Source organism: Mesocricetus auratus, unplaced genomic scaffold (assembly GCF_017639785.1).
Source record: "Mesocricetus auratus isolate SY011 unplaced genomic scaffold, BCM_Maur_2.0 Super-Scaffold_100014, whole genome shotgun sequence".
Lineage (NCBI taxonomy): Eukaryota > Metazoa > Chordata > Mammalia > Rodentia > Cricetidae > Mesocricetus > Mesocricetus auratus.
This window is the reverse complement of record NW_024429197.1, coordinates 54,541,063-54,556,969: the sequence shown is the minus strand read 5'-3', so window position 1 is coordinate 54,556,969 and position 15,907 is coordinate 54,541,063. Positions and strand designations below refer to the sequence as shown.

At 38.0% G+C, this 15,907-nt stretch overlaps 1 protein-coding gene across 3 annotated transcripts in view; it reads left to right on the top strand.

The window, feature by feature from the left end:
- Window positions 1–15,907, top strand: part of Ccdc171 (coiled-coil domain containing 171) — a 305,368-nt gene that overhangs the window by 165,785 nt on the left and 123,676 nt on the right. For all 3 annotated transcript variants that reach the window (XM_040757219.1, XM_040757220.1, XM_040757217.1), the window contains 2 exons: window positions 11,907–12,052; window positions 14,360–14,414. In XM_040757219.1, coding sequence (XP_040613153.1) covers window positions 11,907–12,052; window positions 14,360–14,414 — 201 coding nt within the window. The remainder of the gene's footprint in view (window positions 1–11,906; window positions 12,053–14,359; window positions 14,415–15,907) is intronic.

The window sequence follows — 15,907 nt, the reverse complement described above, 5'->3', positions numbered from 1 at the left end:
AGGCATGTCCGCAGGACAATTTCTTAATAATTAATGCGTGAGGGCCCAGGCTGTTGTAGGTGGTACCATCTCTGGGCTGGTGGTCCTGGGGTGTTTAAGAAAGCAGACTCAGCAAGCCATGAGGAGCAAGCCCCGGATAGCCTTCATCCATGGCCTCTGCTTCAGTTCCTGCCTCAGGTTCCTGTCTTTCTTTTTATTTATTTCATTTAGAAACAATCTCATTTTACACGTCAATCCCAGTTCCCTCTCCCTCCCATCCTGTCATACCCCTAACCCCCCTTCCCACCACCTACCCACTCCCCAAGGAGGCGAGACCTTCCATGGGCTCATCAAAGTCTGTCACATCATTTGGAGGAGGGCCTAGTCCCTCCTCCGTGTATCTGGGCGGAAAGAGTATCCCTCCATAGGGAATAGGCTTCCAAGTCCATTTGTGTGCTAGAGATAAATACTGGTCCCCCTGTCAGAGGTCCAATAGGTTTCCGCTTTGAATTTGTGCTTTGACTTCCCTCAGTAGACTGTGACTTGGGATAAGTAAGTAAGTGAGATAAACTCATTTCTCCCCAGGTTGTTTACTGTCAGTCCTGTTCTTTACCACAGCAATAGAAACCTAAGAGAGTACCCGTGAAAGCATTTATAGTCCATGGCCAACATCCAAAGAAAAAAGGGAAGAAAATGATGAGTTACATCTTTTCCTTTATCATGACTTAAGGTGAACCTGCCCTCCTGGGTGTTCTCTTGACCAAGTGACTGGCGAGCCGCATTGGACTAATTCTTAAGGGTAGGGTATAATTAAATAATGTTGAGCCTCTTGCTAGAATTCATTTCAACATGATTAAAAAGTAGCCTTCTAGGGGCTGGAGAGATGGCTCAGTGGTTAAGAGCACTGACTGCTCTTCAGAGGACCGGGGTTCAATTCCCAGCACCCACATGGGAGCTTGCCACAGTCTGTAACTCCAACTCCAGGAGTTTCAACAGATACACATGCAGGAAAAACACCAATATACATAAAATAAAAGTCAAAAAAAGAAAGTATCCGTCTAGACAGATTTTATGGAATTTGGTAAAAAAGTGAAATAGTGTTTTTAAATTTTTATTGCATTTTCCCTGTTTATGGGTTTATTGAAAGCATGGAGATGGTTACTAACATTGCGGTACTGGAAGAAAAGAGGATTAGTTGAAAAGACAAGGGGGCACATTTGACATAACTATATACCAGTTACATGACTGAGTCGGGTACTTTACTCTTTGATTCTTAGATTGCCCTTGTGTAAAGTAGAAATTAGTATGTTTCTTCTTTACTAGACTCCGAGTAATCAAATGAGTAGATGTCATTAGAGTGCCTGCATGATGATGGTGGTGATGATGATGCGACAACAATGAGATGTTTGTGACATTCTTTTCTCATTGAAGTAATGTTTTCTCCCAGGATTGTCTGTGGGGGAGTATTAATAGTAATCATAATGGCGAGAATTTATTGAACCCTTAGGACAGACATTGTTGAAGATGCTGTAAGAGTAGACCTAATTTCTTCATACCAAACAGGGTGCTCAATGTAGTGAGAGTTGATCCTTAAACTAAGGGATATTCTAAAATTAAGAAATCAACAGTTAACACACAAAAATTTGTTCTCAGACTTTTAAAAGTAACTTTACTTAACTATTATTTATTTTATTTAATGAAAGAGTTGGAGTTTATTAAAACACACATCAACCAGATTGGTTTAAGCATGAGAGGTAAGAAAAAGAGGCATTTGGCAAAGAAAGTAAGACATACAGGAGATCTGACTTCTCCAAAGAGACTTGCCTTTAATGATTTTCCTTCTTTTTCCTCTTCCTCTTCCTCCATCTTTTAAAGAACTCTGTAACTCAGATGACATGAGTTCATGTCCAAGTTCTGTGAGTACAGCCATGACCATTATGCCTTTGATTTATTTTACTAAAATTAGCTAGTATATAACATATTGGAGTTGAATTATAATCATTTAAATTTTATAGTACAATGAAAATATGAGTGTAAGAATATGTAAATTATTGAAAGGCATATTTACCCTATTTGGTTATATTACCAAAAATTCTTGAAGTTGATTCTTTGTCTTTTAAGTGTTTAGAACCCAACTACGTGAGACCTTTGTAAATTACCCGTATTTTAAACGTTCTTGGGCCTGGAGAGATGGTTCAGTGATTAAGAGTGTGTCCTGCTCTTGCAGAGGAAGGGGGGTATGGTTCACAGCCACATTTAACCAGCTCCAGCACTTACATGCCCAAAACCTGTTCTCCTCACTTTGTGTAATTATGTGAACATGTAATTAAAAATAAAATCTTTAAAAATTATTCTTAGAGTGTTATTTTAGGTAATTCTCAATTTTAAGGCAGCACTTAGGCTCTAATAACAATTTCTTGCAGCTTAACTCACAGCCGACCCAGACAGTATCACCAAGGAACTGAATATTTCTGGATGTCTTGACTACCCCCCCCCCCCCCCAGTTTGGTGTTTGAGTCAGGGTCTCTCTGTGGCCCACACTGGCCTTTATTTGTGGTTCTTCTGCTCACCACTTCCTGCATGTGGAGTGCAGGCGTAAGTGCCAGGCCTGGTTCCAGTGTCTTCAGTTGTGTAAAGATTTGGAGCCTGCTGAGACGTCTACAGCTGGTAAAGTCCAACAGACGAGCTATGCATGTTCTGTCCCTTACATTTCTTAGGAGTTAGGAACCAGCAGAAGTTGTGCAAGAGCAGATTTTAGTGTAGCATGAGGATTGTCACATGCAGGTAGTTTCTAAGTATGATTTGAAATAGCGTGTACGGGAGATAGGAAACCATGCCAGGTGTCACGGTGAATGTAGTTAGCTACCTTTTATCTGTTTTGTTTCCTTGTGAGTGAATTTTCCACTTGAGAGGGCTTACTATACTTTTTTTGTTTGACACATAAAATATGTAAAATGTGTTTTAACCATTTCCCTTCCAACTTCCACTATCATCTACCTCTTCTAGGCTGTCACAAAGAGTTCTACGGCTTACATGTGAGGCCTAGGCCAAGCAGCAATCAGTGTGTTTTGAACTTTTGAGACTTTTCATTTTACTATTGGTAACTTTTCATGTTCACTGGGGAGGATTTTTGTTTCTTTATTTATGAACAGAATTTAGAAAGCTATTTTTCTAAGAATGGTATGAGAATATACCAGTAGCCATATTACAGCAGAATCTTAGAGCATATCCTGAAATCTGAAGGGGAGCTTTGATTGCTCATTTGCTCTGTTTCTTTGTTGTTGTTCATCTGACATATGGACTATTTATAAAAATACTTCTACAAGGCATTATTTTCTTTTACTACTTTTCAACTGTGTGAATAAAGTAGCTATTTAAGTCTTGGGTCAGGGGCTGGAGAGATGGCACAGTAGTTAAGAGCACTTGTTGCTTTTGCAGAGGACCTGAATTTAGTTCTTTTTTTTTTTAACATGGAAATACTTTTATGTTTTTCCCTTGTTGCTAATTTTTTATTTAAATTAGAAACAAGCTTGTTTTACATGTCAATCCTAGTTCTCTCTCCCTCCCTTCCTCCCCTGTCCCTCACCGACCCCCTATCCCATTCCCTTTCTGCTCCCCAGGGAGGGTGAGGCCCTCCATGGGGGACCTTCAAAGTCAGTCATATCATTTGGAGCAGTGTCTAGACCCTCCACCATGTGTCTATGCTGAGAGAGTTTCCCTCTCTGTGGAGTGGGCTCCCAAAGTCCACTCGTATACTAGGTAGTTCTTCGCCCGACAGGGATGCTCGCAACTGCCTAACTCCAGCTCCAGTGCCCTCTTCTGGCCTGTGATGCCACTGCACTTATGTGTAAGCCCACATAAGATATACGTGTATGGTATATGCACGTGCTTATTTGAGTTTATATGTAGCTGAATATACCTATGTAAATAAGTAGAAATAACCTAGAAACTGAGTTGCTACATGCAGACTTAGATTTATTTTTAAAATTCTATTTATTTTTAAAATTTTATTTTATTTACTTAACATTTTTTCATTCATTTTTATGTACTCTCCACCTTTCCCTCTCCCAACTCCCATCTACTCCCCATTCACTCTTCCATCTCCATTTAGAAAGGGGCAGGTCTCCCATGGGCTTGAGCAAAGCATCAAGTTGAGATAGGATTGAGCTCCTCCCTTTGCATCAAGGCTGGGCAAGGTAATCTAGCATGGAGAACAGGTTTCCCAAAGCCAGATAAGTGCCAGGGAAAAGTCCTGATTTCACTGCTAGAAGCCTTACAAACAGACCAAGCCTCACAACTGTCACACACATGCAGAGGGCCTAGGTTGGTCCCATACTGGCTCCCTAACTATTGGCCCAGAGTGCATGAGCTCCCATGAGCTCAGATTATCTGTCTCTGTGGGTTCCCCATCATGACTCCCCTGGCTCAAACAATCCCTTCTCCCTGTCCTCAGCAAGAGTCCTGGAGCTCAACCCAGTGCTTGGCTGTGGATCTCTGTATCTGTTTCCATCAGTTACTGAGTAGAGTATCTCTGATGACAATTAGGGTAGTTAGCAGTGTGGTTACAGGAGGGTTCAGGAACCCTCTCCACTATTGTTAGGACTCTTAGCTGGAGTCATCCTTGTGAATTCCTGGGAGTTTCCCTGGCACCAGGTTTTTCTCTAACCCTGGAATAGTCCCCCCAACTCATCAGCATATCTCTTTCCTTACTCTCCCCCTATGTCCAGCCAGAAGCCCAATCCCTTGCCCAATCTGCTGTATCCATTTCCTCAAGTTCTTGTCCCCCATCTCCCACCCCTGCCCCCAGCTTACCCAGGAGATCTCTTATTTCCCCTTCCCAGGGATATGTATGCATCCCTCTTTGGGTCCTCTTTGTTACCTAGCCTCTCTGGTGCTGTGGATTATAGGCTGGTTATCATGTATTTTATTCCTAACATCAACTTGTGAGTGAGTACATACCATGTTTGTCTTTCTGGGTCTGGGTTCCTTCACTCTTTCTAGTTCCATCCACTTGTCTGCAAAATTTCATGAGGTCATTGTTTCTTACAGCTGAGTAATATTCCATTGTGTAAATGTACCACATTTTCCTTATCCATTCCTCAGTTGAGGGGCATCTAGGTTGTTTCTAGGTTCTGAGTATTACAAATAATGCTGCCATGAACATAGTTGAGTAAGTGTCCTTGTGGTGTGATTTAAGCTTTAGTAATGTTTCTTTTTCAAATGTGGGTGCCCTTGTATTTGGGGCATAATGTTCGGAATTGAGATTTCATCTTGATGGATTTTTCCTGTGATGAATACGAAATGTCCTTCTCCATCTCATTTGATTAATTTTAGTTTCCAGTCTATTTTGTTAGATATTAGGATAGCTATATCGGCTTGCTTCTTAGGTCCATTTGATTGGAAAAATCTTTTCCCACCCCTTTACTCAGAGGTAATGTCTGTCTTTGAAGTTGAGGTGTATTTCTTGTATGCAGCAGAAGGGTGGGTCCTGTTTTAGTGTGTAATATGTTAGCCTGCATCTTTTCATAGGCAAATTAAGTCAATTAATATTATGGGATATTAATAATCAGTGATTGTTAATTCTGTTATTATTATTAGTTTTTGTGGTGGTAGTGTGTCTGTGTGTTTCCCTTCTTTGGGTTTTGCTGGTATGAGATTATCTATTGCTTGTGTTTTCATGAGTGCAGCTAACTTCCTTTGGTTGGAGTTTTCCTTCTAGTACTTTCTGAAGGGCTGGATTTGTGGATAGGTATTGTTTAAATCTGATTTTGTCATGGAATATCAATATCTTGTTTTCTACATCTGTGATGATTGAACATTTTGCTGGGTTTGTACCTGTGGTCTCTTAGTATCTGCAAAACATCTGTCCAGGACATTATGGCTTTTAGAGTCTCCATTGAGACTTTAGAGACTGCTGTTCTTACAATTGGTGTGGGTGCTGCTTGTGCCTTTAGGGTCTTCTGATGATGCCAGAGAGTGCTGTCTGCAGGGAGGATTCTGGGGTAGGTGCGGTTGGGTGGCAGAGTGGTGTAGGTGGTACTTAAGCCTGTAAGAACTGTTGCTGGCTGGCAGCTGGGATCTGTTCTTCCAACTGGTCTGGGTGGTGCTTGCGCCTATAAGGCCTGCTGATGCCTTGGGAGAGGACTGTCCACAGGGAGGATGCTGGGGTAGGTGGGTCTGGGTGGCAGAGTGGATCTTGTGGGAACAGAATCCAGTGGGTGGCAGAGGGTGATGGTGCAGCGTGCCCACAGGTCTCTCACCTGTTGGCCAGCTGCTGGGGTCAGCTTAGAGTTGTTTAAAGAAGGCCGTAATGATATAAGATCGAGAAACATAATTATTGTATTGTTTTTTAAAAATTATTTAGTCCCCTCTGGTTATAGGATAGTTTCACATCTGTTGTCTTGCTAGACCCATGAGTTCTGAGAGGCATTGCCATCTACTCCATACTGAAAATGGAATTGTGCAGCTACATTTAATAAGTATGCTGTCTACCTTCCATATGAAGTTAGTAGTAAAAAATTATAAAAAATAATGCCCTCAGGACAGCCTCCTTAAAATCACATAATTGTTAAATCTGTAAAATGAAGTTATAAAGAAAGAAAAACACATAAATTAATTATGTCACCTAGTGACATCTCTTTCCATTGTTATTTGTTATAAATTAGCTAATCTCTAGGCTGGCTGTTTGTTGACTTAATTGTAGACTATAGTGAGTCCTAGCTTTACCCTTGTTTGCCCTGCAGTGACCTTGATGGTTGTATCATTTAAACATTAAACCTTCTGTGGGTTTGCAGTTTTGATTTCCCATTAGCCATTCAAATTAATTCTTGATTAATACGATTTTTTTTACTTGTCACATTCTAACCGGCTGAAGATGGCATTATTTCCTTTTCTAGCTTTGAAATGTTTTGCCCAGTTTACTGTTAGCCAGGAGTCTTTGTTCAGAAGTCAGAGTGGGTAGCAGTAAGCATATTATTGTAATCTCTCTTATCATTACTGTTTGCAGTGTTGGGGATCAAACCTGTAATCCTGTGCATGAATGGCTACCAAACCTAGTGTCTGCACTGCAAACTTAGTTTTAAAGGTTGTTACATTTTCCTTTCCCTCAGAAACATGGCTTTAAGCTTCTTTTCTTGCTTTCACTTTGAATGACTGACTTTTTATACCATATTGAATAGCCATTAGCTTTTAGTCTGGAGGAATGTGGATCCAAAGATAGTTCCCATTAGACGAAAGAAAATCTATAAAGGCTGTATCTCCTGGCGCTTAGTTTTCCTAGTGGCCTAATGGTCTAAAGCATGAGAATGTACCCTCATGAGAAAACAAGCCCTGTAGATCAGTCCCTTGGCATGCAGAAATATTCCTCAGAGAGATGTGTTCATCATACAGATAACTTTAACTTTCGTACTGTACAACTATTAATTGAACACTTTGATTCATGAAAATCATTTTAAGAAAATTTTGTTGTTGTTCTTGGTTTTAGAGACAGGGTTTCTCTGTGTAACCCTGGTTGTCCTGGAACTCACTCTGTGGACCAGGCTGCCCTTGAATTTAAAAATCTGTCTGCCTCTACCTCCTGAGTGCTGGGATTAAAGTTGTGTGCTACCATTTCCCAACTGAATTTTTATATTTTAAAATCACTTACCAAAATTATAAACCTTTTATTTTTTGTGTAGCTTTAAATTAGTTTGCTCAAATAGTTAGATATACTGTATTTAAAACATGATTTTAAAAAGATTTTCTTAAAAGAATATAAAAAAGACTTAACATTGGTGATGGATGCAAAACTCTGTGAACATACCAAACCCCCATAAATTATACAAAGAATAATTGAGTGACACATGAATTATATCTCAATACCTCTGTTTTCACTACACAAAATGTTATTATTTTAGGGTAAAGTAATATAATTTTAACTTATAGTGATAATTAAAGAAATTATTAGTGTTAATGAATATTTAAAGATTTAGAAATACAAAATTATGAATGGCTTAAAATAATTTGTGTTTCTATTCAGCAGTAACATGTTTATTAAGAAACTTCAGAAACCATAAGTAAAAATATTTAAAATATGTGGGGTATTTAATATTCCACCCATACATTTATCCATAAGCTCTTCTGTATTGCCTATTTTCTTTGTGTTCATACTGTGCTTTGCTAGCTCTTATTACTAGTAAATAACTTTTTTGTGATCAATTAGGGCACAAGTCAGGTAAGAATACCTTCTTATAGTAGTTAGTAGTTTACCGTGAGATCTGCTTTTCCCCTCTTAGATCATGAGAGGCATACCTGAAGGTGAGTAGTGACTGAAAAGAAATAGCATAATGATATATGGTAGAAGGGATATAATTGAAAAAGCTTGCTTTCAAGCATTTTTGGATTTAAAATGAAAGGTATAATCTTTGATGAAAATATTGACACATGAGTTCTTGGGTCAGCAGAATGTCTTTACCTTTTGAAAGTCTCTTATTATAATATGTAGCATTAACTTTCTAACTGCTCAGATTGTTCGCTGCACCATTTAAAGATAAGTTCAGTATCAGACTTTGAGTTTTCTTCCCTTTCTTTCCTTTTCTTTTTTGTAAAAATTAAGACCTGAGTACAAAATGAGGGCTGTATTGTGGATTAAGTGAAGTATCTCAAGGCTGTGCTGTTCTGATAACTGAACCTGGAGTGACCTTTCTCAGACACAATTACAGAGCTGTATGTTTTTCCTTTAATTTCATCAGGGGTTTAATTAGTATACAAATAAAACTTCCCTTATCTTCCTTTCTACCTAATTGGCTTGTCTTCGCTTCTATATGAAGTATGTGAAAGTGGGCTGTAATTAGGGTGACCGTGTTAACCTTTTTCCCTCAAATGTACTGTTGCCTAAAGGCCTCAAGGCCTAAAAACAGTGCTTTGGATTATTGCTTTGCAATCACGATGGCTGTCCCACAGGTTTTCTCATGAGCAGAAGGGCTTTGGGTGCTGCAGGTTCCCACTGCTTAACAGGATCTTCATTCTTCTCCCCACTAAATGTTTATTGATTATCTCACTGTTCCGGCCTCAGCCTCCAACAACTTAATATCAGGTGACAGTCAGGAGAGTTCTCCAAGTAATTAGAGTTGAGCATTGGGGGAACAATTAGGAGCAGAGTTATTAAACTTGATTTATCCTATTCTCCCCTGAACAGTTTCTTGGATATCAGAACATCACACTTCCACAATCCACCCTGGTTGAGAAATTAGTGGCTAACCTGCTGCTTATCATTGTTGCCTTGCTGCCCAGAGGCACACCCTCTTGGTTTCAGTCATTTAGCTGGAAATATTAGAGTCCATAAAATTTATTGTGGGTTTTAATTAGGTGAATCTGAATAAGAGAAGAGAAAAGCACAGCTTAAAAATTTACAAGTAGGGTATGTATTTTATATGTGAAAGAGATTTATATGTAAGTATATGTATGGTATATATAAAATTAGTTTTCTTTAACTGAACGTCTAACTTTTTAAAAGAACCACAAATTTTTTTAATCAGAAAGGTCAGTATTAAGAGGACATATTTTGATCCACTTTTCATAATTTTGTGTTTTACACACATTTGCATGAACTTTAGGACCCACTGATATTTACTGATCCCTTGGTTAGGTTGCCCCAACTCTTTAAAACAAGAATTCTTTGCCTAACAGTAAAACAACAGTGTTTAGTAAAAAAACCAAACAGACCTGTTTTATGTTTTATTTTCACACTCAAGGATCTATGTAACTTAGTGTTTCTTTTCCATGCCCCTGTGAGGGTATAAGCTTTAGAGGGGTCTGGTGGCCTGTCTTAGCTCTCAAGAGATGAACTGGAAGGCACAGCCATGAGACAGTTTGGCTGTATGAAAGCTCGAATGCTGGATTCTGTCTCCTGTGATGTATAACACAGATTGCTGAATGGAGCATTGTGGTTTGAAAATGAAGCAAACACAGGAGCTCAGACTCAGATTGGACGAGCAAGGCTGGAAGGACTGTGCTGAAGCCCCGGCAGCCCCTTCACAAGTGGGATCTCCAGTCCTACGACTTACTGAGCAAGGCAGTTTTAATGGATTAGCACACACTTATCGTTTGCTTTTTGAAGAAGCGTTAAAGCCTTATGCTAACGTGGTACAAAAGTAGCCTTTTAAAATTGCTTGGGATATATCAGAAATACTAAGTTTAAACCAAGTAGGTTTTGTTTTTTAAACAAAGAATCCCTTGTTAGTTTAATGCCTTTAAGTATCTTAGCAAAATTACCAGAACTGGAATGGTTTAAAAAATCTGTTCTTTGTTGTCTTTAAACATTGTTTGAATATATCCTTGGTGAAATGTCCCTTTTCAAATATTTAAGGTAAATTAAAAATAAAGGCACAGCTTCTATAGTAACATATGATGTTTCAATACATGTATATAATGCTTCAATCAGATCGAACACATTTGTCTTCCAAATACTCATCATTTCTCTGTAGGAAAAAATATTCACTCATCTTTAGCTTTTAAAAAATATGCTTTATTGCTGTTACTTTAGATCACCTTACTGTACCATAGCCCGTGGGGACTTCTGCTTCATTGCCCTGCATTGATCATCTCTGGAGTGTTCTTGAATGTGTATTATTATTAGAGTTGGGAAATAAATTTAAGTAGCTAATGAGTCACCATTGTTGTCCTATTACTTACATTTCGATGCTTGCATACATGACTAGTAGGTACTTGACTGGAAGTGAACTACTGAATTTAAAAGCTTGCAGCATTTTTAAACACCCGATTTGACTGCATTGCTTTAAATTCCCTGTCATTTGGAATGAACACATTAGTGGCTTAGGTTTATAATATCATTGTGACTACATCAAGAACAGAGTTTCAAAATGAAACTGAATGTATTGCTTTTTCATGGGGGTTGTGGAACACAGCTGTGGATATTCATGTGTGGTTGAACTAGCAAAAGGAATAAAGCAGAAGTGTGTGCAGTCAGTTGTTTGGCAGACTTTTCAACAAATTTAATTGTAAAAACTGTTCAGTAGGCTCATTTTAGAAATTTTAGAAGGCAAAGGATGAGTAGATTTTTGGTGTTCAGGGAATCATTTGATTCCTATATTATTTTACAACCTAGAATTTTAAATGTGGTCTAGAAAATACTCCTTAAAATTGTCTCTGATTCTAATACTTTCCCCCATAACCCTTCAAAAAACCTGTGTAATTGCATGCTGGAGTTCCTGTGCTAAGTATGTATTTAGAGAACTATGAATCTACAGTTTGTATTTCTGTGATTAGGAAACATTTATAAACCCTCAATCATTATGAACGCCAGTATTAAGTGTCTCATTAGTTAAAACATGCTGATCATACATATGTAGTTATCCTTGATGTGGAAGTTATTTGTTAGGAAGCAGGCAAAAATTATTTCCGAGTCCCATTTGTCTACTGAAATGTGTGGAACAATCTGTCACAGACAGAGTTATAAAAACGTGAGCCCACCGTTTATGAAAAATGAACCCACCATTTCCTCTAGTGTTCTAGTTCCTTCAGCCATACACTCTTGGGGGGGCATCTGATAGCTCTTAGTTATGTCTTGAGTTAAATAGAATCTAACCTTCTTGCCCTTTGTATTATTTCCATCATTAAAAGCAAGCACTTATGGCTTGAGATTTCTGTAATAAGAAATTTTTAGTAATAATACGGTTTGTTTGTTTTACTTTGCACAATGTAAGAAGAGTTGTGTTTTGTAGTCAAATATTTCTCAAATCAGTATATAGTTCTTATTTCTAATTAGAAAGTATGTAAAAATTTTGCAGAAAATTTGTTAAACCTTGATGTGTAATGACCCAGCTCTCCTTCTCAGTCAGGCTGTGTTCATCTCTGTCTAATAGCCTATGGCATAAATTGAAGTTAATTATCAGGACTGACAAGTAGCTCTGTTTTCTGTCTGCTCGCAGAGTCTCTCGGAGGCAAAGATGGAGCTGAGAAGGAAAGATCAATCTCTGCGTCAGCTCAATAGACATCTCACCCAGCTGGAGCAGGACAAGCGTCGACTGGAGGAGAACATCCACGATGCCGAGAGTGCCCTCTGCATGGCAGCCAAGTGAGCATGGGGACCGTGGGGAGATCACTTAAAACAGACAAAAGATCAATTCTTACTTTCATGCTCCGGGTTTTAGCCCTGGATAATACAGTGCTAGAAAACAAAAGTGCAGCTGTCTGTCTTTGAAATTCTCTGATACACCCTCCAAAAGAAAACTCTTAACGCACTAAGTGTATATTTTATAGAGAAGCCTCAGAAAGCATAAGCTTTCACACAGCCTCAAATTATGCAGGACTGGTGCTCAGTGCTGGCATCACATGTTTGAAGTCAGTTTCCATTAATGCAGAATATAAATTGTGTATTTAAAAGTTTCACATAGTTTTGTTATTTGTTTATATTTCATATTATTTATTCCTTATCACCTTTCATTCCATTGACTCCACCCCTGATTTTGCTTTATAGTGTCTACTGATATTACAAGTAACATTTCCATAAGGAGATGTTAAACAACCAACACATGTATCATAGTCTCAAAATGCAGTGAAAATAGGTTGATCATGGGAATCCATTTACACTTATGTAGGTTTATGCTATAGTGCATGCAGTAGAAAAAATACCATTTCAATGTAAATATAGCGAATGCTTTTCCTTTTGCCATGTAACAAATGGACATATGTCCATTTTGAAGTTCAACAGTTTTCTTGAGCTTTTTAATTGTTCCCTATAACAAGGTTTATAGACTACCTTAAGTCAGGCTATTGTTCAACAGCATAATGAAAAGAATTAAAGAAACAAGTGATTCTAATTGATTCACTGTTTGTGTTTGGAATTTTTAATTCATGAAAGTGCAAAAATATTAATTAAGAGTTTTTGAGACAGACTCCTGTTAGATACAAACTGTGAATTGTGAATATACTCTATAAATTGCAGGGTAGAGCCTGTAAATCATGGAGTAGTCATCTGTGGGCTTAGAGCAGCAGTACCTATTGCTTCTGGGTTGATGACATCACTTAACCAAGTCATGAATTCCAAAGTACAAATACTGGCTTGATTGAATAATGACAGCTAGTTTAAAAATTGTACAGCTATATAACATTGCATCTTTATATTAAATGTATGTAGTTTTTATTTCTAAAAATATAAGTTTGACTAACTCAGACTTGTTGCCATTTTCTTTTATCTCCTCAAATTGGGTGAAGATTAGGTAGTTAGCCTGAGTCTCAAAGTACACTGAGGTCCTTAAAGGCTGAAAACAGGGTTGTAGAACCTCTGCATTTCTGTTGTGGTTTCACAGTGTTGCACTTAACTCAGGACTCAGGTGTCTATGGCTGGTTTCTGTGGGCATGGGATCTTGTACAACTAAAGGAGACTGGTTAAAAACTGGGGTGTCACCATACTATTTACAATTTCCATTCATATGTTACTATTAAAATCTAGTCTTTATCATTTTCACTCAGAGTTTTTATTTCATTATGAAAGCTGAATTAAATGAACTTCTAACTGCACAAGTGTTGCTGTGTCATAGAGGGTTTAATTTAATTATGGCAGCATGAAAGAACTGTGAAGATAGGCAATAGTTTTTGTTTTTGTTTTACAAGATTTATTTTTATGTATTCATGCAGGTCAGAATAGGGCACCAGATCCCATTACAGATGGTCGTGAACCACCTTGTGGTTGCTGGGAATTGAACTCAGGCCCTTTGAAAGAGCAGGCAATGCTCTTAAAAGCTGAGCCATTCTTCCAGGCCCGGCAATAGTTTTTTTTAATACAGAATCACCACTTTCAGTATTTTGCTACCAATATGATTTAAAGAATATCTTATTTTTTCAGAAATTTAAAATTGTGAATAATGAATAGTATAATTATGGTTTCCTTATCTTTTCCATTCTCTTCACTTATGGTCTCTTTCCTCCAGTTTAGGACAAGTAGCGTAAGTGATTATAAGAGTTAAGGATACACGTATCAGTGGCTATGGTTGGTTACATTTTATACTTTTTTCCCACGTGCGTGTGTGTGTGTGTGTGTGTTTGGTGTGTGTGTGGTGTATCTGACAGCCATAGGTCGACACTGAGTTTATTTTGTGGTTGCTCTCCACTCTAGTCTTGCTGGCCAACTTGCTCTGGCAATCGGTGTCTTATCTGGTGAGGACTGGGATTGGAGGCCGGCTGTCATGGCTTCCTGTTGTGTGCCGGGGATCTGGCTCCTGTCACACTTCCCAGCGACCACTTCATGCACCAGGCCACCTCCCCAGCATCAAGTTTTATGCTTTTAAAGGGAGATCAAAGACAGCCAGTAATAGTGACTAAAATGTAAACAAATATAAGAAGAGTTGGGTTGTACTCACATTTAATATTTTCTTTTTTCTAGAGACAAAGAATGTGTTGCTAATCACATGAGAACAATAGAAAACATGCTTCATAAGGTATTATAATTTTTTAAAAAATAAGTCAGTTTGTGCTATGGTTATTCTGGTCGTTATGTTTATTAACTATAAGGTAGTTTAATTATTTTTGACTATATTTCAAAATAAATTAGGAGAAACATACTCTGTAAACGACTATGGAACTATATTGCCATTTGTTTTCTAGAATTCATTTTAGGTACTTGGTAAAACTATGAAAATTGCCGTTCTCCAAACTGGTCTAAATGCACTGCAGTTATTTGTGGTCTTTACTGAGTGGTCCATAGATTACCACCATTCTCCCCTGACAAAATATTGAACTGTTATCAAACAATTGTCCATATATGTACACATAGAGAGATAGGATATATTTTGGAAATAGTTATGTACCTTAGCCAGGTAAAAAAAGTTATTCAAATAGAAATTTCTTACTTATATGAATATATAAAAATGAAAAATCTATTTAACAACTATTTTCAAAACTGATTGTTTTTTATTATAAACTATGACTTAATATGTAGTAATTAGCAGCATAAATATGTTAGATTTGTAAAAAGTTGCTAACTATACATTGTAAAAGCACCTTAATCCAGAGTAAAAGATGTGTTCATTATTTCATTAAGAATTTTTGTGCATTTCTTTCTTTATTTATTCATTCATGTCCTCCCACCCTCCCTGCATCCCTCCCTGTGTCCCTCCCTCTCTCCCCCCCTCTCTCTCTATCTGTGTATGTGTGTGTATATTTGTATGTGTATGTATGTGTGTATGTGTATGAGTGTATGTATGTGTATGTGTCTATGTGTATATATATGAGTGTATGTGTGTGTGTATGTATATGTGTGTGTGTGTGTATGTGTATGTACATGGAGGCTAGAAAGCAACTTGTAGAAGTTATTTCTTTCCTTCCACCATGTGGATTCTGAGGATTGAACTTGGGTCATCAGGCTTGGTGACAAGTGCTTTTGTCCACCGAGACATCTTGGTGGCCCCTCATTATTTAAAGCTAATGTTATTTACATATTTGTGTTATTGTCTAACTGACAATATTTTAGAATTGTATATATTTAATACCTTTAAGATATGTGGAAGTAATGAATGGCTAACAAGTATTTTAATACCTTAAAAATAATATCTTTTAAGAATTCTTCTCTCATATATTACGTCTTAACCTCCTTCTGTTTCCTTTAACAACAGCAACAAAAACAAAAAAAGACAGGCCTCCTAGGTATATCCAAACATGGCCTAATAAGATACAGCAGGACAGTCGGGCTGTGGTGGCGCACGCCTTTAATCCCAGCACTCGGGAGGCAGAGGCAGGCAGATCTCCGTGAGTTCGAGGCCGGGCTGGACTGACAGCCTCCAAAACAATACAGAGAAACCTTGTCTCATAAAACCAAAAAAAAAAAAAAAAAGATACAGCAGGACTAGGTGCAAACTCTCATATGGCGGTCCATGAGGAGGAAAAGGTTCCTAAGAGAAGGAAAAAGAGTCAGAGACACGCCCCACTCCCATTG